The sequence below is a fragment of the Ptychodera flava genome, chromosome 17 (genome assembly GCF_041260155.1).
Source record: "Ptychodera flava strain L36383 chromosome 17, AS_Pfla_20210202, whole genome shotgun sequence".
In the NCBI taxonomy this organism is placed as follows: Eukaryota; Metazoa; Hemichordata; class Enteropneusta; family Ptychoderidae; genus Ptychodera; species Ptychodera flava.
In genome coordinates this window covers 24,987,332-25,009,313 of record NC_091944.1, presented here as the reverse complement: position 1 = coordinate 25,009,313, position 21,982 = coordinate 24,987,332, and the positions used below count along the sequence as shown (strand labels likewise).

Here is a 21,982-nt window from a genome sequence, read left to right as displayed (position 1 = left end):
TATTCATAAACAAGAAGTGCAGATTGACAATCAAGTAGAACTATGCCGGCATAAAGGGAAGCCTTGATACATGTTTAGACAGAAGATACCCCCATGACGTGTATAGCCATCAAACTTATCTGTATGTCGTATACGCTGAACAGCCTTATTTAGTGGAACAAGAAAATATGCCGGTGGCTAGCAAAAATTGTTCGCAGTACTTACCCCAGAACAAGCGTCAGTAATATCCACATACAAAGCTGAAAACGTGCACCGAACATGGCGTGATTGCCTTCGAAGCCTACGAAAATCTCTATGGTAGTAGATTCGTTTGTAATTCGATTAATATCAACGGTGCTGTACTAGTTGTATGCTGAGTTATGTGTCAACCTTTTCGAGAAGGCATTCATGTAATTTGAAAGTCGGCTGTCACACGATTAACGTAACGAGCGTCGGGTGATATTCTCCGGGAGTCCTCAGGTTCGAGGGCCGCTGACTTATCAACCAACCATCCGAGATCCTGGCGAATACCATACCATCAACACAAGTACACGTTCCCTGTCCCCAGCGCAGTTGTGGTACCTTCAAGTCCGACAGAATGGAACCATTCTCCCGATCAAGCACGACACTACCATGCCCGTCCTCGCTAATTCTTTACCGTGAAATATGCGTGAAGGATGATGGAAGTGGCTTGCGCGAGAAGGGGTAGTCGCACTCTTAGCTCCACAACCAGCACTTTTAGTAGACACCTGGGTATATATGATAAAAAAGTTGCAATTAATAGCCTCACAACAGCGATGTAAAAATTACCTAAAACATATGAGCGCTGTTCAGTCCAGCCTTGACAGCCACGAAAGCTGCAAAAAACCCAACAAAGCGCTTTTTATACGCATTTAGACTCCCCAGGACATTATAAATTTGCACATGCTTTCAAGTTGATAGTAAGATAAGGGCTCATCGTCATACAAGCGATAACTGTATATAGGTGCAGCAACCCTAAGTGTGTTCAATAGAGAGCTTTTCACAAAACAAGTAGACAAGGATAACATTCGATAATTGTTTGTTTCTGGAAGGTCAAGTATATACAATAATAAATAATTGGCGCAGAGACATTGTAAGAATTCGTTAGGAATTAATATATAGAAAACAAAAATTACATAAATTATTCTTGTAATCTATCCCACTCTTTACCCACTCTTACTTCACATTATCTACTGTACAATGCTATATTCTATGCGGTACTGTTTCATATAACACAATATATCTATATAAGACTATAATGCTATACGTAATTGACATTCAAAGCAGTACTCTCTAAGATTGCAAGACAATATGACATTAGCGTAAAGTATGATCTATCAAAGGGAAAACATATCGAGTGAGATCTTTTGACCCCAGTGAGATGGATGATATGCCATTCATTAAAATTGAGTGAGAATCCAAATAGTAAATGAAAGTAAAAAGGTCCCATAAGAACTCAAACGATATGACCTTTCTGTTTCATCGAGTTAATGTTGTATATTTAAATTGATGACTGTCAACAACGGTCAAATCGAACACAACATAAATAATTATACATAATTGAGTGTAAGTATCACCTTATCAATAATTACATAATACATGCATGTTCAAGTCGCTAAAACCCTATCACTATCTACGGATAAAAAGTGATTTTTGAAAAGAGATTTTTTGCAATCGGATTCTAACTTTAAACTCGCGTTGCTTTCTTACATACGTCATTTGCGTGGAAAACCTTTACTCTCGAAGACAGAGGGTTCAATGAGCGATCAATATTTTTCCAATTTTGACAAAGCCTCCTCTACATATACACGCTCATACACACGCACGTGTTCAGAATGCACACAAAGACAACATAAAGCAATGCATATATTTGCTAACGTGATATCAGCTGGCGAGGGCGTGACAGTGCTGCCCAAATGTTACAGTAGATCTATATATACCTAGTCCTAGGCTCGATAATGCAACGTTTTTTCTCAAACACCCAACCTAGATATTAAATTACATAAGATTGGATTTTATAATTAATTACTTTAATTTTGTTTATCACCAGTAATGTTTCTTTGACCCATGTAACCCGCAGTTGTTGTTCTTATCACGTGCCAGTCAATGACATCACTCATGCGTTCCTTTGTTTTCTACATCGCTGCAGAAACTCCCGCCCGCGTAACGGCTCATTTCTTTGTCATACTGGACGATTAATGGTTACCTTCCTGATATATTAATCGTCGTTGCGATTATAAAGCAATGTATCAAACCAAAGGTTTTTTCTACGATGTTTTGGTTAGGCAGGATTACGTTGTAGACTGATGGATGGCAAGGAACGAATGTAGGTCACATAGCCATTTAATAAGCCTGCTAAGCATTTCCTCAAACGTGTAAAGTATAGAGGAAAATTATAATTAATAAGAAAAACATAATTTCAGTTATCATGTTGATGCTATATTAGTGTTTAGTGTTGAAGGGTATACTATGTCGGTTACATCACAAAGAATTTCAATCCATATTCAGTTTTGTTCTGTCAAGACTATTCCCAAACATGTCAAGCAACTCAAGTTATGAGCCTACCAATTAAATTGTGTTTTGAGCAATGTACAATTTTGCTGTTGATGATTGAGGTCCAGTAGTGATTTCATTCGGTTGTAAAGCAACAACATCGAACAGTGTTGATAACGGAATTAAAGTTAGGGCTAGACATGTTCAACAAAATTTTGCTGTTCAATTTACACGAAGCATTACATTAACCAGGTTAATATATTATGCATTGCTACATGGTTTGTACATCTTCATTATCATACACTCCGTGTCACCGAAAAGTTGAACTCTAGGCATTGCATCATGATTGTAGGAGTAAAGCAAGAAAAGGGAGAAAATAGCCCAAATTAATAGCTTACAGAAATTTTAAATTTTCTTTCCGGATTCAATAGCGTCAGTTGTCTTAGTGCGCCCTTTCCTCATAATACGCTTGTTAATGTATTTGCATGACAGCGTCGGAATAATATGATATGATGAATATACGACTTATTTGGATAAAGTCACCATCATAATTGTGTTTTCTGAGTACTTATGGAAATATCTCGGCGGTTATACTCTCTTAGGGTGAATAAATGAGCATTAGCTTGGTTTGTGGAAAATAGACAATTCTTACGATGTAAATCAAAGGTGCAATTATGTATCCCTGGTGTAAGTGTGCATGCATGTGCAGGCCATACTGTATAGTTGATCGGAGATAGGTCCACTATTTTCTACAGATATCTTTTGACATGAATACAACGTGACCATTCTGCGATCGGAAACGCCCGGTTTACTACTATGTACATTATCATTTTCTGGTGATTTTATTTCAGTTTTTTATTATAGTTACTCTCCCCACGGATCAACATTGAACATCACTTTATATTGTCATTTTTGGGTACATGTAATTGTAAACGCTACACTAAGCTTATCTGTCGTGACTGTTCGCTTATAAGATAATGCAACGGACAAAGAAGCGCAGCTTCTGAGATAATTGGATATTGAATACTAGGTTTTTGTAGAGATTACTTATACAGCGAGAAAATACCTTTTTATCAATTTCTTCTAGTAATTTATAAATTAATAAAAGGAGAACGTACAGAGACTTTAGTCACAAGTCAATGATGAATTTTCTATTTTCGTGCTATTAGAGGGAACAGATCTATGTTTCTAGGTTTCTCTTGGCTTGTATGATTACTAACACACTCGATCATGATTAATTATTAACGAGTGTTCACGTTTACGTGCAGCTGCAGTCGCTGCCTAATGAGTCTGTACCACTAAAATACATTGTTTGTCTCGTTTATTTCGTAATCCTTGTATCATGTTTTAGCCTTACAAACTTCTGATATCCTGTCCATCTTTAAACAAAACTCTATTTCCCCTCTATGTCATTAATTGGCGAACAAATAAGACTCTAGCAAAGAAGGGACTACTCCCCCGCCCCATAGCCCAGCTGTGTTTTCTACATAGAATGAAAGCGACATAAACGAGCTAGTTAATATTCAAAGAAACTGTACCTGCATGTGCCGGACCATAAAACATGTATTGAACGCAGACTGACACTCAGATAATTGATCAAGTGATAACGATCAGCAAAACGTATTGATGTTATGCTAATGTCTGCCCGTAAAAAGGGATATTACTGCCGACATTCTATCACAGCGAAATCGAAATGAGGTCATGGAGGTATATATATAGGATGTCCAACGCTTTGGAAGAAGTACATCTGTGCACATCATTTTCTCTGTGCCCGTGGCCTTTGAAATATTTTTAATCATAATATGTGGCAAACTGTTGTTCGTTATGCGAAATTGATTTTTACAGTGCCACACCAGACGAGTATATATTAAACAGGCAAGCAAATAAACATAAAAAAGGAAATAAACATGCTACAGTACTTTTCTTGAATGCGATAATGACAATAATCGATCATCCAACTGGTAATCATTACTTGATTAATTGATGAACTTGGAGGTTGGGCAAGTCTAACCTTACAGTGGTATTGTGAATTTCATTATGACACAGCAAATGAAGTAAACCAAATTGTTGCTGGATACCACTGAAATTGTAATGAGCTACTATTAGTATTCATCACGGAAAACGTGTCTCACTCAATATATTGATTTTCAATAAACTTGCAACGTCCAACTAACATGTTCTAAAATTCGTAATATCCATTATTAAGTGACGTTGCACTTCATCCATATAAAAGATCATCTTTGATGCTAAATTAATTTGGTTTGTATTTTTTGGTCTTTGTTCGAGATGCTGAAAGCTCTTTTTGACCATAGCCTAGATAAACTTTTCTTTTTTCGTTATACTGAATACTCCGAAAGCAGATACGTTCAATATACTGTATGGAACAAGTAAGCGTAAAACAAATTGTCAACTGAGAGAACACTAGCCACTTGCGCATATATATCATCATCAAGATGGTTTAAACGAAATCTGGAAGGGCGGTATCCTTGTTTTCGAAATTTACAATACGAGCTAGTAGAATAAACGCTTCCCAACGTCGTATCGTTTGATATAAAGATCTGTGAATTACGGGACAGATGGCATAGATTTAAAGAGTAGATCAAACGTATTTGCGGTATTGCTGCTTTACGAGTACAGGCTAGGTCACAGAAAGAATATTTTTCTATAGAACAATCAAATAAGCTAACAGCATGCGTAGCAAAAATACAACATAAAAAATAAGCACATATAAAGTTGAATCTAGTTGATAACTTCCCTTTCACGGTAAACTTATGCCTACGTAAGCAACGAACAAGCGTCATATAACTATTTAAAATGTAATATCAAATTAGTTGGAAGATTGATGGCTTGAATTGCACGTTGTGCATGTGAAAAACGTCAATATGAGCTGACAAAATGGAAAAAAAGGATCGGATTTTCCCCAAATTTAATGTCTCAAAATGGTCATAGCCTGTAACAAGAATTAAACGAAATAAATCAGCCGATACTGTAAAGTGGTGTTGCTTGTGTTCGTCCCATTAAGTTTTGAACTCTGCACAACAGTTTAGACTTTTTGAAAGGTACAACATTGTAACGTATAATATGCGATAAGGTGAGGTTTTGGTTATCACTGCAAAACGCAACCGCCTCACCTCGTTTGTTTCATAAATTTACAACCTGATTTGTTCATTACTGGCCTTCCCAAAAGTGTGCCAATTGCAGTCCCTGCAAAACATGCTTTTTATGGCCACTTAATTGTAACTCTGACATGTTTTGTTACATCATTCAGTAAATGACCACTTTATTTTTCCAGCAAAGTGTGATAAACTTGTCAGACAGTATGTGTCTTAGTATGTAAGTATGCATATATACTGGGGACGGTGGAAAATAACCCAGGATATATGAGAGGGGATCAAAGATTTTCTCAATAATGTACTTAGGGAACAATGGAAAAAAATTACCGGGAAAATAGAAAATAGAAAATTCTCCGACCGCCCCTTGAAGTAAATTCTTAACAGTCCCTTAGAAGCAAAAGTATACCGTGTGCCTTATCTCATGTCTCGTGAGTTGGCGATCGTTTACGGGAAATGGCAAAAACATACACATGGATACGTTGATATTTAGTTAGACAGATAGATAGATAGATAGATAGATACATATATACATACATACATACATACATACATACATACATACATACATACATACATACATACATATATACATAGATAGATAGATACATAGATACATACATACATACATACATACATACATACATACATACATACATACATACATACATACATACATACATACATACATACATACATACATACATACATACATACACTACATACATACATACATATATACATACATACATACACACACACACACACAAACACACATACATACATACATACATACATACATACATACATACATACATACATACATACATACATACATACATACATACATACATACATACATACATACATACATACATACATACATACATACATACATACATACATACATACATACATACATACATACATACATACATACATACATACACACACACACACACACACACACACACACATACATACATACATACATACATACATACATACATACATACATACATACATACATACATACATACATACATACATACAGTGTATGCATGTGTAACGTTGTTTATACATGGTGATCTCCAACATATTTGTCACCTAAATTGGTTACATGGTGAATTCTCCTTGGTGATGCTTGAAAACATAGAGAACACACCAAATGTTTACGCACGTGTTTCTACATTACATTTTACGAATCATGAAATATAGTGTATGTGTAACAGTAATAGTACGAGTGATTGTACATTCCAAGGCAAGATGTTACTCCTTGTATACAGAACTGTGGATTATCTTCATTAACTTTATGACATACTTGTGTCTAAGAGGAATGGACCACTTGTCGTATGATACATGCCACGCATACTGATGTATTAAAGATAAAGCGTGGCCTCAGCTTGTATTCAACTTACAACGTAAATGAGAACCTACACAAACAACGTCACGAAAAAGCATGTATTACTTGCAGCTGACACGTGTTTATAATTTCCTGTCGCAAAGAATTGTCATCACCCCGATCTACCCATTGCGTTTCTTTGAGTTCAATGGCTGATAACCTCCGATAGGAAATGTTGATACATATAAATTGGGATTTAATATCAGGAGGTATACACAGCGCAGGCGTACATTGGTACTAAATGTCCTCATGAGCGTCGAGTACGTTTATTAACTTCACGCTCATCAATTCAATTGGACAGATTATGTAAAATATTAAACGCAAGAGTTAAAATTATAAATAATTAAAGCAATTCTGCAGTCAACTGAAAGTAGCCATAAAGTAGTGTCTTTCTCGCCGTTGAATTACTAATTTCTGTCGTCATAAACAACACACGTTATTTCATTTAGAATTCCGAGTCAGAGTTAAATTTTAGTGACATTCACCATAAAATATGTAATCGAAATACAGCCGATGATATACGTACATTGTAGAGGATCGTTTAATCTAGACAATTAATGCACTTTCGAAAGTTGTTTGACAGAACAGGAGTGCATTAACCATCTTGAAAATTTCTTGACAAAAGTCTTTCTGAAAATCAAAATTCCCACCAAATCACAGTCTTACATGTATATCATGTCTCCGAATCCGGAACTGCATATGGTGCTTCCAAATAAAGATTGTGATTGTTCACTTGGAATTTAATTCGAAAACTCAAGCCTAGGCTATTTCTTATTGTGCTTTCCATTGTATTATACTACATATTCGTGCCTTATGTAATACATAGTGGAAAATTATGTTTCCATGTGCATATTTGGTTCAATTGTAGCAACGCCAATGGGGCATTTGATTGGATATTGGGATAAAATACGCAGTGCATTATAATGATATTTGATTCTGGGATTTTATTGGGTCGGGTTTACAGAAAGGAAATCAACGTCTCTCAAAGACTCGATGTTCACTCGCAAATTTCATTTTCGGACATAAATGTATGATTGGATTTAACACCGCATATTTGATTACTGTGATCATTGAGCCTGGCACATTCAGAAAGTCGTTCATTACATTCCCAAAGACAGTGTTGCCGCATGGGTCATGAGAATTACCACAGAAAAAATATAAGCAGTTGACTGTAACCTTGTGTAAGGCAAAAGCGGGCCGCAATGCCACTTCAGCCCAAGGCTTATAGAAATTTGAATTTCTATATTGGTAATACATTATGGGTTCCAGGATATTCTTTCCACCTATGAAACTGAAATAAGTTTTGCGACCTCAAAGCTTGCTAAACGCCGCCGTTCGGTTTGAAATTGTAAAGGATACCGGAACCTGTGGTAACCATAGCAGCAATTTTCCCGGCATTAACGTCACATCTGTAATACGCTGTAAAAAATCGTTCGTATAGTCTTTCCTGCCTATCTTGTGGTCCAATTAACGTATTAATCGGCTTACCCTTGGAGAGTAATACGTACTACCTCCAATACAGATAATAGGATTACCCATTGTTAACAAATCTAAAGGTATGTTGTGCATATCCCTGGAAACACTTGTCTCCATAGGTGAAGTTGTTGTTGAGAACTGGTGTGTTCGAATGATACCACCCTTTGGGGTTTGTTGCATTAACACTACAGCTTCATTTACAAAGTAATCCTTCTCTCAAATACTGCACCTTGTAATCCTTCGTAAGGTTTCTTTTTTTCCTAAACCACAATAGTTGATACAGATATCACACCCTGTAAGGGCTGTCTGAAAGCCTCTTTGAATAATCCTTCTGTACGTGACAAATATTACCTTTCACAGGGGAAAAACGTAAAACCTGCCAACCTCATACCATAACAAATTCAATAGATTAAGTGTCGACAGGGAATCACAGGAAATATATTGCGTTAACGCCGGACGCTTTCTTCACAGATTAAGTTTGACAGATGAGAATAACTTTATTCCTGTCGCTGTTCTCAAATTGTGATTCACGAATGTAATTCAGGCAAAAGCTTTCTCCACTGGAGCCACCGAATCGCTTCAGGAGACCGTATTTGGCTTTTTTATGCCACCGTTACGCAAAATTCAGACAATATTACATAGTTATGGCGCCTACGTATACTTTTATTTCCATTACAAATCCGGCATCAATTTGTTCAAGTATAGTGAGACGACAGCATGTACCATTACCATAGTTTTAGGAATATTTAATCCGTATGAGGAATTATTGTCTATTTCAACAATAGCAAAGAAGTTCTTACATTATTAAAAGCCACGTTTTGTTTTGCACGCTCACTTCTATGCAATTTCAATGTTTTTGTTACAAATTAATATTTCAGGCCATTTCCCCAGAGCATACTTTATATCTGTCATTGTGGTGTTTGTCACGAGATACATTTAAGTGCATATAACTATAGCTTGCCTAAGATTCTATATTAGTGAAAGTAATATGCTGGTTTAGAATATAGGCCCATGGCATTCCTAAACAAACCAAATTCATCGTGAACATTTTAAGAGAAATCCGAAGAAATGTTGAAGTCAAATTTTCACCATGTCACTTGTCACTTGTTAACCTTCAAAGAAAGAAAAATCACGATATTGATGATATAATAAAGTGATACTTTCTATCAATATGGCAGGCGTATATTAAGTTATAGGTGTGCCTGTGCAATGTGATATGCAAAGCGGCACATTCTAAATCTTCAATCCAGACAAGACCTGTTATAAGTTCTCCTTGAAAACATGCATGCGTCATTCTAAACCGAAACAGTTCTGAAGATATTACCTGACTCGAACGAATATTTTCGGGTCCTTGTTTAGAATGAGAAGACATTCCTGAATGCTTATACCCAAAACTGTAAGGCTAATACTTTTGGATTTGTTTGATGAGAACTGAAAGTAGTTATATTTTACAATTACTCACAATCATTCTCGGACGTGTATTATGCGCATGAGGTATCTATTTCTTTTTTTATATTTTAAAACGACGCTTATTGACTTTCATAACCTATTCTGCTCATACACAGCACACCTACACAGTTTTATATGTCAGGCATACTGCTAGCGCTTCAGCCTGGCTTTAGCGGTGTGGTTGTAACTGATATTAAGAACAATAAGATGCATAATCGTGGGCTTTTGTATTTTGAATATGAAGGTATATATCTTAGGTACAGCAACCGTCCCCACAACCGCAGCATACTCATAACCTTTTCCATTTTGTTCTTGATAGACCTATACGATATATGGGAAGATAACGTCCTGAAATACATACCCTTGGAATGGCTGTGAATGCCATCGCGAAATACTCTTTGTTTCTTATGTTATTTGATACTATCTCGGGTTAAATCGTAAAGTTTTGTTTTTCCAAAAGCACTCAGAGTAATTTTTAAATAATGATACGCATTTCTAATGGACGTCTACAATTATTATCAATGCATGTCTCGCTATGTAAACACTCAAAAAGTTAGTTTTCCTTTTTATTATATTTTGCAAATGTTCAAACGTTTGAACTGGGAATCGGGGATATCTCCAAAGATTATATCTTGCTTTTTTATTTCCAAAAGCATAACGTTTTTGGTAGGATGGGCTCTTTGAAAAAAAGCAAATATCACGATTCTGTTTACATTGCTTAGCTCAGTTCAAATCGAAACGCAAACGGCTTCGCTCACGATAAAATTGATATCGCCTTTCCATTCGTTAACTTAGCAAGGAACGCAGGTGTTCTTTTATGTACAAGTGGTACATATCCTTTGTTGCAGAAAGTTGAATTCACAAATTTCTGCGATATTAGTTTCCCGAGTGCCAACGGAGAATGTCATATCCTGTTCCTGGGCAGTCTCTCTTTACGTATGTTAGATTGTTTTGTACCCATACATTGGAGCGTGTTTACAACGAAGATTGCGATGCGGATGTTTTCTTTACAAAACACAATGATAATGGTGACCTCTTTTTTAATAGTTATGATAGCGAAATATATGCAGGATTCCGAAATGTAAGGTAACGCGTGCCCCGAAAGTGAAAAACTTGAGCGCTTGCTCAAAATTTTCTCAGGGGAACTTTCAACAATGCTCCCTATTTTTCACCGCGCCATGTTTGTTACCTAAGACGACAAATAACCTTAAATGTACTTATAATTCAAAATGGCTGATGACAGAATAGTGATCAAGAGCTTCAATTCCACTCACATGAGTGGTAGATGTAAAACGTATCATGGAACTTTGACAATTCCAATATTTGTCGCTTTGGTGGATTCTACCCTATGGAGACATATGTCTACATCGACATCTTTGCTCTGCTATAGTACCGTACACATAGTCTCACACGCCATTTCTTATCAAAATTGCCATCTGAATTTCTGTTCAAGTTGACATGTTAGATTTATATCACTTGGAGACTCATGCATGTTGTATGATTAATCATAATACAAGCAAATAGCCCATAGATCATATTTGTTCATGATGTTAATTTCTACCCGTCACGTCATCATCTTTGATGGCTGTTAGCGTATCTTGTCACGACATTTTAATAAGCATTGATGAAGCCTTTTAAACTCACAGTAGAACGAATTAAGATAAAAAGGTTCGACATACTGAATTTACATGTCCAAGAAACTTTCTTCGATGAAGACTTTTCATGCAGGGAATAATAAGCTAATTAACCTTTTGCTTATGGTAAATTATCCTTTAATGAGCAACCGGTTAGCAAATTACGTCTTTCGTGATACAAATATCCCTTGATGTGCTTTATAGAAAAATTCTTGAGTTTTCTTCTTGATTATATCACATAGGATAAAAAGCGATTGTCAGCTGTGTTTTCTTTGGTATACACGATTCTTACAAGGTGGAGTAGGTACACAGTGGCAACCGGTGGCAATAAGGAAACTAGACACACTGTCTAAATTGAGTAGTTGCCGGCACTGTCAGTATGTGTAAATGGATGGATTAATGGATGGTCGGATGGATGGATGGATGGAAGGACGGAGAGACGGACGGACTCCCGGATGGATGGATAGATGCTATAGATGGATGCATGCAGGCATGCATTCATGGCTGCATGGCTGGATATATAGATTGATTTATGTGTGTATGTGAGCATTTGATTTTTTATGCTGTATTCGTATTTGTTGTTTCTAGACAATTTTAGTCTGAAAAAAATATTTTTGTCTTCTTGCCTCCTTTTCCACGCGTACACTTCTAAAATTTACTTGATTGTCCTTTTTGAGGTGAATTCTTTACCCGCTGTTAGCCGGTGCGCCTTCAGAGGGACGGTTCGTGACTTTTTAGACCCATAAGCAACGATCCGTGACTTCGGAACATTTCATGCAGGGATCATCGTACTCCCTATCTAGCGTCTTGGGATCGGTAATAGCGATCTAATGATGAGTTGATATAGCACTTGACTTGTACTGATGGTATCTAGGTCGTGACTAACATCGTTTATCCTTGTTTCCAAGTATACATTTAAGCTCTTCTTAGTGATCCTCGGAACGTTTAATAAACAAAATTAATGTTTGTACCAACAACATGCATGTTTTGGAAAAAATTTTGGCGACAAGCAACAGCAAAAATAATAGCAAAGGCCCCCGGATATGATTCGCTTATTATGCACCGGGGCGATTGTTCCCCTTTAATGTCCAATCGTCATCAAAGATGATATAAGGTAAGCACGTGTGACCTAACAAGTTTGTGAATCCAAAGTGTTGTTAGGGTCTAAAAATAGGAATTGGGACGAGAAAATCGAGCACGTACAACTTGCAATAAAAATAGTGCAATATTTTTGGACTTGATAAAGCAACCCATATATAACGTGAACCGTCGTTCCCCATCTTGGAGTCAGATGCTTAACAAAGAGAGGATCAATTCGAGTTCTTACGAGCGCCGTCCCGAGAACAGAGTCGAGATTCACGTGGATATTGGAAAGTACACAGGTAAGAAACATCACGCAACTAAATCTGATCGCCGGGGCACTATGTTTATATCTCTGTCTTTTATTATCATGTCTATCTGCGTAAATATCTTGTTGTTGTCTTTGCATATTTTAATAAGACGGCAGTTGTGACAATAAAATTACAAATATTCGTGCTCTGCTTACATAAAGCAAATGTGCTGCAACTGGATTAAAAGGAACACAGATGGCAGAAAGTTGGTGGTGGCGATGTTGTTTGCGGTGAATCTTGAATTAGTTGCAGAGAATACTATACCGTATACATGTTGAGTACACCTTTTGCTTCGTTTTAACTTTATTGATTAGCATTGTTATAGTGTTATTTCTTATTATTAGCCGAGGCGCCGATCAAACGGATTCTTATTCATTTACGGAGGTGAATATCTCTGGCAACAAAAGAACATTCATAAGGGTAGTAATGAAGATTGCTGTGTGCGACGGAACAAATATTGATTACCTATGTCAATTAGCCACACCTTTGTGTTAGGATCGAACACATTGCATACCATTCAAATATTGTATGACAAGACACATCTCGTTTATGTTATAAGAAAGCTTACTGTTACAGGTATTCTTCTTCAATCATCATGGCAACAATTTTAAAAGAAATCGAGTAACGATCGCCCAGAGCAAAAGCTTGTGAAATTATTAGAAGCGACATTTCAAACAAAATCACTATCAAAGATGTTTTGCTCTATTTAGTTATTCAGTTCATGCCACCAGTACTTTAACAAATTGTTCGAAGAGGATGAATAATCGCAATCATACCTATCCATAATTCGATAACACTAGGTCAGAACTCGTGATACAATACTTGTAAACATATACACACAACAGCACAGAATAGACAGTAAATAACCCGTACACAAACAAAGTCAAATTCATGAAAGAAAGATATATGGACCTCTGGCCAAAAGACCAAGTCGTGATGTCAGGAGTTCCGAAAATAGTAAGCGCATCCTGCCCTACATGTGGAATGTTAATGTATTCTTGAGAATACAGCAAATTTCATTAAAAGAATAAATCAAGAATAAAATACGACACTTAGGTAACATATGAGTTTGTAATTGCAGTAACCCTCTGCTTAAAGCATCAAACTATCCCTCAAAGGTATTTGTATACTTCGAATGATATGTATGTATGTATGTATGTATGTATGTATGTATGTATGTATGTATGTATGTATGTATGTATGTATGTATGTATGTATGTATGTATGTATGTATGTATGTATGTATGTATGTATGTATGTATGTATGTATGTATGTATGTATGTATGTATGTATGTATGTATGTATGTGTGTGTGTATGTATGGATGGATGGATGGATGGATGGATGGATGGATGGATGGATGGATGGATGGATGGATGGATGGATGGATGGATGGATGGATGGATGGATGATGGATGGATGGATGGATGGATGGATGGAAAGATGGATGGATGGATGGATTGATGGATGGATGGATGTACGTATATTATATATATAACACAATATTTTAATAGATTCAAGAAAGTTCTTCTAGCGATCCAATGCTACGTTGTAACATAGATGTATTGATGGTGGTCGTAATTTAAAAAATTATCCCAACATCAATGAATTAAAGCTGCCTTCTGGTTGCAATTCTTCTGGTGACACACTTTGATTGCATCGTAAGTCACATGTCTGAGCTCTAGTATCAGCATAATCTTTTCACAGATTCCTGATCGTGACTACAATGTACATATTGCTGCATTGAATATATCAAACAAAGACATTCAATGACATACAAAGCTAACAACGCCCGAAGACTTTGCATCATGGTTAGTGATGCATCTGTCACATATAGCTCACAAGGTCAGGTAGCCTACTATTCATTAACATATGCACTGAAGAGTAAACTTCTAATTATGCATGTAATGTCCACGTAGAATGCAGGCAACACGAACTTCTATAACTGACTGCAACAATATCAGCAATCAAGCAAATTTTCTGTGTGGGCAGGCGATGCAACCACCTGTGCATATGCACGCCATCGAGCAAGCATGATAACACAGTGGCAAGGACCCCAGAGACCTAAAACATAGACAGTAGGAACAAGACTGCCCATGCCTCAACCGAAGATGTTGCAGCGGATTGAAAATATAGAGACAGAATGCATACAAAATCATTCAGTGCACATTTTAATTTCGGACCTTAAAAGGACACAGTATATGGATATATTATCGGGAGCCTATTGCTAGTAGATTTTATAAAGTTGACGTGAAAGTAAAGTCGCCTCTACAACACCAAATAGATATGTCTTTCACACAACAGATTCTATGACTGCAAAGGATCTCAAACTTAAAAGGTTTTGTCAATGATATTTGATGTTGTCATTTGTGACCCTTTAGTCTAGATGCGGATTGCAAAACAGTTGCAAAGTTCAAAACTGCAATATTTTTAGCTTTCAGAAAAATAATAACTTTTCGAGTAATACAACAACAGATTCCTAAAAAAGAGTCTGATAAGAGAATCGATCCCAACACTCGCTCACACATTCATTATCTATTCCATTGATATCCCTTATATCCCTTATCCATCCCATGCAGCAACTGCGTCTGACCTGTGCCTGTTGCCAATTTAAGATCAAAAACATATTATATTGGTAGGATGAGGTAGCGTGTTCACAGACAATGGATTGCTGCAGACGTTGGGTTCAAAATCAAAAGCAAAATGTGAACGTTTGATCAATTTTAAACGTTCATAAAAGGCCCATTTGCGCAGAAAGCTCGTTTGACCTTTGACCATACATTTCCGGTAAAACTTTTAGTCACATTGCATAAACATTCACGACCGTAGGGCAGTAGATTACCGTTCAACACTTTTGTATATCATATCAACTTCAACCGACGACGACGTCCACGCTTTAAGTGAGAAGATCTAATTTTGGGAAGATATTCAGACATAATTTCGTTATTCAATTGTGGTTTATGACAGTAATATATATTTCATGGTGATACTGAAGGCGCCAAGAATACTGGCTCAGGATACATGCCAAACGCATATGCTAGCTTGGGAAAGCTGTAATATTCATGCAGTTTTCTTCGTAACATGTAGGCCTATTCTATAATTGTCACTGTAAGTAATTAAAACATAATTTTTATTTTCCAGGATCATGATTGGCAAAATGTTCGACATGGTGAAATTAATGTGTTTTTTAAACTTGGTAAGAAGTCTGTTCAGATTTGAACGAAATTACAAAGACTTTATTTCCTAGTTTAAATAGGGTTTCCTTAAACAGCTACCTACATCTTGAGTCGGTGACGTTTGAGTAATCTTCTTTACAAATAACTACATCATATGGTTTGCATAAATATTGGGCCATCTGAAATATTTTGAACACTTCTGAAATCATATGCATTTCAATTACGGCACCTGTTTCCACTAAGCGTACGTATGTACCTCTGAATCACATTACCGTTTACTTGCTCCCAAATAAAGCACAATATGTTTGATGGGGTATTGACATTCACATATCACTCTTTGCTGAAGAATTTAAATGCTGCGGTGTCCCCTTAAGTGAAAATGTCATTCATTGGATATCCGTACATATGAAGTAGTGTTTTGTTGAACTTGCACAAACAAACATGATGTCCCTCACTCTCCGGTTTGGGATTATAATTTTAGGGATGTAGCTGTTTTTGTCTCACGAATGTTTGTTTCTACAGGTGGACACGATTCAACGGGATCTCTTATTTACTAAATGTTACGGATATACGTTTTTTTAAAGAATGTCAGTTGTAAGTCAAATGAATGCACTCCGTGTTCCTTCATTTTTCACAATGCAACATTAAGAGCAATGCTTATCTTTATCATTAATAGCAATAAGATACTTCTCTCAAAAGACATTTGCATAATTGCGCTTTACATTGGTTTATATTACATTGCCCGAGGTTTCGTCTCCCCCTTTATGTCCAACAAGTGCGTCAATATGACATACACAATCACTCAACTCTATTTGTTGATGACGACACTAGTACTTGGTGTGCACTTTCACTTTGTACCAATAAGACGAAATTTCACACACAGTTTTCGAAGTAATTACTGAAGACAACGCTGTCCCTTTCATGTGTTTAACTGATGAAGTTAAAGTTGCAAAGGTTAAAAAACTAATTGCGAGATGAGGAGATACAGACAGAGTTTCAAGCAAATCTCCATTAAACTAGGGAGTCACCAAGGTTGGTCTCGTGCTAAAGTACATAGCTAAGGTCCCTCTCCTGAAAACATTCTAATTCGCATCAAAAGGTTTATGACCCCTAAAAGTCATCATCACGCCATATCTAGAAGTTAAATAGCTTCACACATTGTGGCTAGTATTAAATGTTGTCCACATCCTGGTTGGTTTCGTTGCTGTTTTCTTTGTAACTTCTCATAGACGAGATCAACCCCTATATAAAAACTTAGCAGTCCCTGACGATCTCAGCACACCTCTATACGATTGGTGAAGCCGTAAATGCAGATGAAATTTAATGAAAATAAAATTGGAGGCTGCTAGTAATAACAGTACTCTGAATATTAAGTAAATTTTAATCACGCAATCTCAAAGACGTTCATATCTTTCATTATTGGATCATGTATAGAGGAGTTTTCTTTATCAGAAGACCTACCTCATAAATCAAATTGAGACAAAGAGCAGATCAAGAGAACCGAGGGAAAATCAAGTATCATTATCCTAAATTTCTGGTAAAAAATTTCTGTCTTGTTTGAAGTGAGACATTAATTACAATGATGTAGTTATTTTCCAGCTGTAATATATTTGTTAATGGCATAATAAATATGTTCATACTTTTACATAGTTTACATGTACAATGGTAGTTTTCAAATAAATCATGCACTTCTACAAGCAATTCGCGTGATTGCATGATCAATGGGATCTGAGAAAATTTATATTCGTCCGCAAATCTTCATAACATTTTAATCATCGGCTTCTTACACAGTCGTTCATTGAACAGAAGTTTAAAAAAATTACCAAGTTAGCATACAATAATGATATGCTCAATATATGTATGTATGTATGTATGTATGTATGTATGTATGTATGTATGTATGTATGTATGTATGTATGTATGTATGTATGTATGTATGTATGCAGGATAGAGTCAATCGAGCATGTCATGTTTTTGTTAATTTACTTTGCAAAAGAACAATGAACGTGTTTGTGGTTTCTATGACAAGTTTTTATTTCGATGAAAAAAAAAATCGGACAAGCCAGATGTCTTGATAGCGTCTGTTAGAAAACAGAGAAACATAATGTACACCTCTACTGATCTACTGCTCTGACACGGTCTACTCAGCACTTCTACTTAAAGTGAAGTTATTTGTAGATACATGCGAATGAAATGGTAAGTATATTTATTGCATACTGAACGATTATTGAAACACCTACTGAAAAGTTTCAAAATTTTAGTGAAACATTGTGGCTATCAACACAGCAATATGCAAATTATTATATTGAGCAAAACGCATGCTCACATTATGACCCTTTGAATTCTTGCGTGAACGTTACCCAATCCATGTAATCTCACAAAGGGTTCTGTTTACCATTTAAAATGTACAGGACTGCGAAGCGAAGTGGCTGTATAACTGCAACGTGTTGAATGCCTGAATACAATTGATATTTGAGGTGCTGAGAATTTCCCATTACAAAAGCTGATGTGAAGTTTCTGAAAAAATCGATACTGTCAAACAGTATCAAGTTTCTCGGATAAGTCTACTCTTCTTTTTACTTGGGAATAACTGTGAGATTTGTTGTATAAGTGTCCCTGAAGAGTCAAAAACGACTTAAAGTCACTGCTTCATTTCGACCTAAGTTGTAAAATTTAGACTGTCCTTTACAGTTGAGTCCCGGAAGAAGGAAAGAAGGAAATCACATTTGTGTTTGCCGACTGATTAAATCTGTCTGAATGGTTGAATACACATCAATAAAATGTCCCTGTTTTACCGTAACGTTCTTGAAAACTTTACTTGAATAGTCTCTCGTGTGCTTTGTGCATATATACTTTTGTTTAATATCACCACCCGTAATGATATGCTGTAGATAAAAGGTCGCCAATCTTGTTAACCAGCTACTGTAAATCAGAAGTTACTGCTAAGGAGAATAGCAAAATAATTCCCTTGTTCACGTTTACTGGCTGATAGTTGCAAGCTGCAGCCCGACAGGGTAGTAAACAGATGCATGTTATTTTCGTCTATACTACTGCAGCCGATGTTCATGTTATAAATAGCACTCAATGTCAATATGACTAGCTTGCTGCAAGATTTATGAATAGAAACAGAATTAAAACATCCTTTATGCAAGAAAACCAACAATTGTAGATCAACACGTAGAAACAAATCTTTGAGAAGGTGAGAAGTAAAGAAAAGTTCATTTTCAATATTAATTTGTCTGGAATATTGAGTGTTTTTCATAAATCTAAGAGAATGTAGTGCGTCAATGGATACTTTACATTTATTCTATCGCAAGGGTCATTATAACGCCATTTTGAAATCTAATTATGTTTCTATGTTGTCGTATAAGACTGAGTCATATTTTCTCGAGACAGATGGCGTCGAGTAGACAACACTGATGCAATCCAGCAATGTTAATTGACTAGAATCATTTTAATTTTTAATGCAAACTTTTTGAGCATTCGTTCTATGTATGGTACATACTTATGCCATAAGGCCTACATCCATCCTGCACGTGTATCGTGTCCACAACCCCTGTGACAACCAGTGCAACCTAAGCCCTACAAACTGCTCGACAGAATCATTCTAACCATAAAAAGACGACCAGCTGGAATGAGCCAAAGCTCTCTTGGGGCCCATATTTTGGCGGTCATGTTCAACCTCGAATTAAGTATGTAAAGCTCTGTTACATTCTCGATTCCGGAAAGCCACGACTTCAAATTCAACAGTTAATACTGGTCATAAGCTGTTACTTGTATTGACATAGTTATCTGCATTTACAATCATTATGCTAAAAGGTCTCCTAGTCATACCAATTGATGACGACACCTTATTTTGTTTAATCATCTATGAAGGGACCTAGCACTTTGATATTCTGACAAAATATGCACAAGCCGTATGATAAAACTTCTGAAATCTGAATTCCTTCCATTGTCGTAAGAACTTAACCTGCGATTCCATACAGTTTGAACCAATCTGACATCGATGAATTGTAGAGCCTTGTTTGAAAACTGTGCACAGCGATTCCGCTATCGAAACTCTACGTTCCATTGTGTGTGCCAATTTAGTAAGAAAACTTGAGAATAACGACGTTAACTGTTATTATGTTTGATATCTCAGAAGAGATATATCCAAAACATATCTAGGATTGCCAAGTATGTATGTATGAATGTATGTATGTATGTATGTATGTATGTATGTATGTATGTATGTATGTATGTATGTATGTATGTATGTATGTATGTATGCATGTATGTATGTATGTACCTGTGTATCTTGGCACAGAGACAGAGAGAAAAAGACAGAGACAGACAGATATACGGGGCCCAGGGGTGGAGGGGTAGAAGCAGACGTGCGAAGGATCTAATTACAAAGTTACATTATCTACAATTCATTTTTTGTTGAAAAAAGTGCTGTCTGGGTTTGAGGTATTTCGCAGAGAAACATTGATTCCTTGAAGTGTCAGCTCGTTTTACACATTCTTCCTACCAAACACACGATGCAGAAATCAATAGCTGTGTTGAACCTCTTTATTTCGATTCTATGCGCACGATCAATCCAGATGTTAGTCAAAAGCGAGGAAATGCTAGGATGCTTGAACGAAAATAGAACGTTGGTTTGGAATTGCCTGTGAAAGGGTCAAGGGTCAACCCATTACATTGTGTCTGTTCTCCATTTGCTGAGTAAGAGTGTGGTCAAAGATGTTTTTTCTCATTAAAACATTGATGTGATTGGTGGCGTGATGGCTGGCAGCTGTGCATTTAAATAAAGTGAAGTCGCTGCCGATCAGAGCACCCAAGGGACTGCTATCCCACAAGTCCAATGCTGTCGTGCAACACCCATGCATGGATGCATTGCCTTTACTTCTTGAATCATAAATCTTCTCATGAAAAATGGTCCCCCACGCCTTTCCATACTCGACAGTTTTCTTGAGGTCGTGCAATCTCAACCATTGTCCCCTTTCCAACGTTTCCCTTAAATATTTCAGCATCCGAGTAACTGCTCCAAAATCCAGCTTACTTGCAAAGACAGCTTAAACAGACTTCATAACACCGCTCTGTAAAACTAATCTAAGATTTCAATCATTTTAAAAGACATCAACTGCTTCCAGCCAACTAGATTCATTTCACTAAATGCGAAGCTGGAAAATCGAAAAGACATCCTTCGGAAGACGTTTCATACGTTGACAAGGGTAGCTGAATAATGAATAAGTAGTCCACGGGTTCATTCTTGAGATCCCGCAGAGTCGGAAAACGTTGATTTCCTTGAGGCGTATTTCTGTTTTTTGAGTTCTTGTGAATAAAATTGATGGTAAAATGAAATTTGAATGTACTTTCGTCATTCAAAAAAATGACGATCGTTAGAAATCGGGTCTTTCACCGTCACTTCATCTTCATTCACGAAAACACGTGTATCCTGCGCCATTGCCTCGTTGGGCGACGAAAACATCGTGACAGATGATTGGAACATCCAGAAATTTGTCGGATTGATATTCTGTCAGTTATAAATCATGGATTAAAGTTTTATCTCATGACTTAGAAATAAAAAATTGATTGCTCTGATCGGTTTCGCAACGTTATCAAGAATTTATCTGAGATGTCGATACCTACACAGATGAAAAGTCCTCAAGTTTCATGTCTCTGCTTTGACTGTGCATAGTATTTCTCTGTTAAGAATCGCCGCAAAAGTACACGTTATTCACGACATTTCTGATCCAAGCATATTAACGGGCAAATCTCCGCAGAGATAGTCTTAGAGTATTATGAGCATAATAAATAGTTGCTTTATTGACACTCACAAAATGTCCTTGGTGTGATTTTTAAGAAATTG

The 21,982-nt window shown here is 36.5% G+C and overlaps 1 protein-coding gene across 3 annotated transcripts in view; it reads right to left on the bottom strand.

Annotated features, from left to right (window-relative positions):
- Positions 1–21,982, bottom strand: part of LOC139115858 (glycine receptor subunit alpha-2-like) — a 145,843-nt gene that overhangs the window by 62,475 nt on the left and 61,386 nt on the right. For all 3 annotated transcript variants that reach the window (XM_070678261.1, XM_070678260.1, XM_070678259.1), the window contains exon 2: positions 205–728. In XM_070678261.1, the coding sequence (XP_070534362.1) occupies positions 205–260 (56 nt within the window). In that variant the 5' untranslated portion in view covers positions 261–728. The remainder of the gene's footprint in view (positions 1–204; positions 729–21,982) is intronic.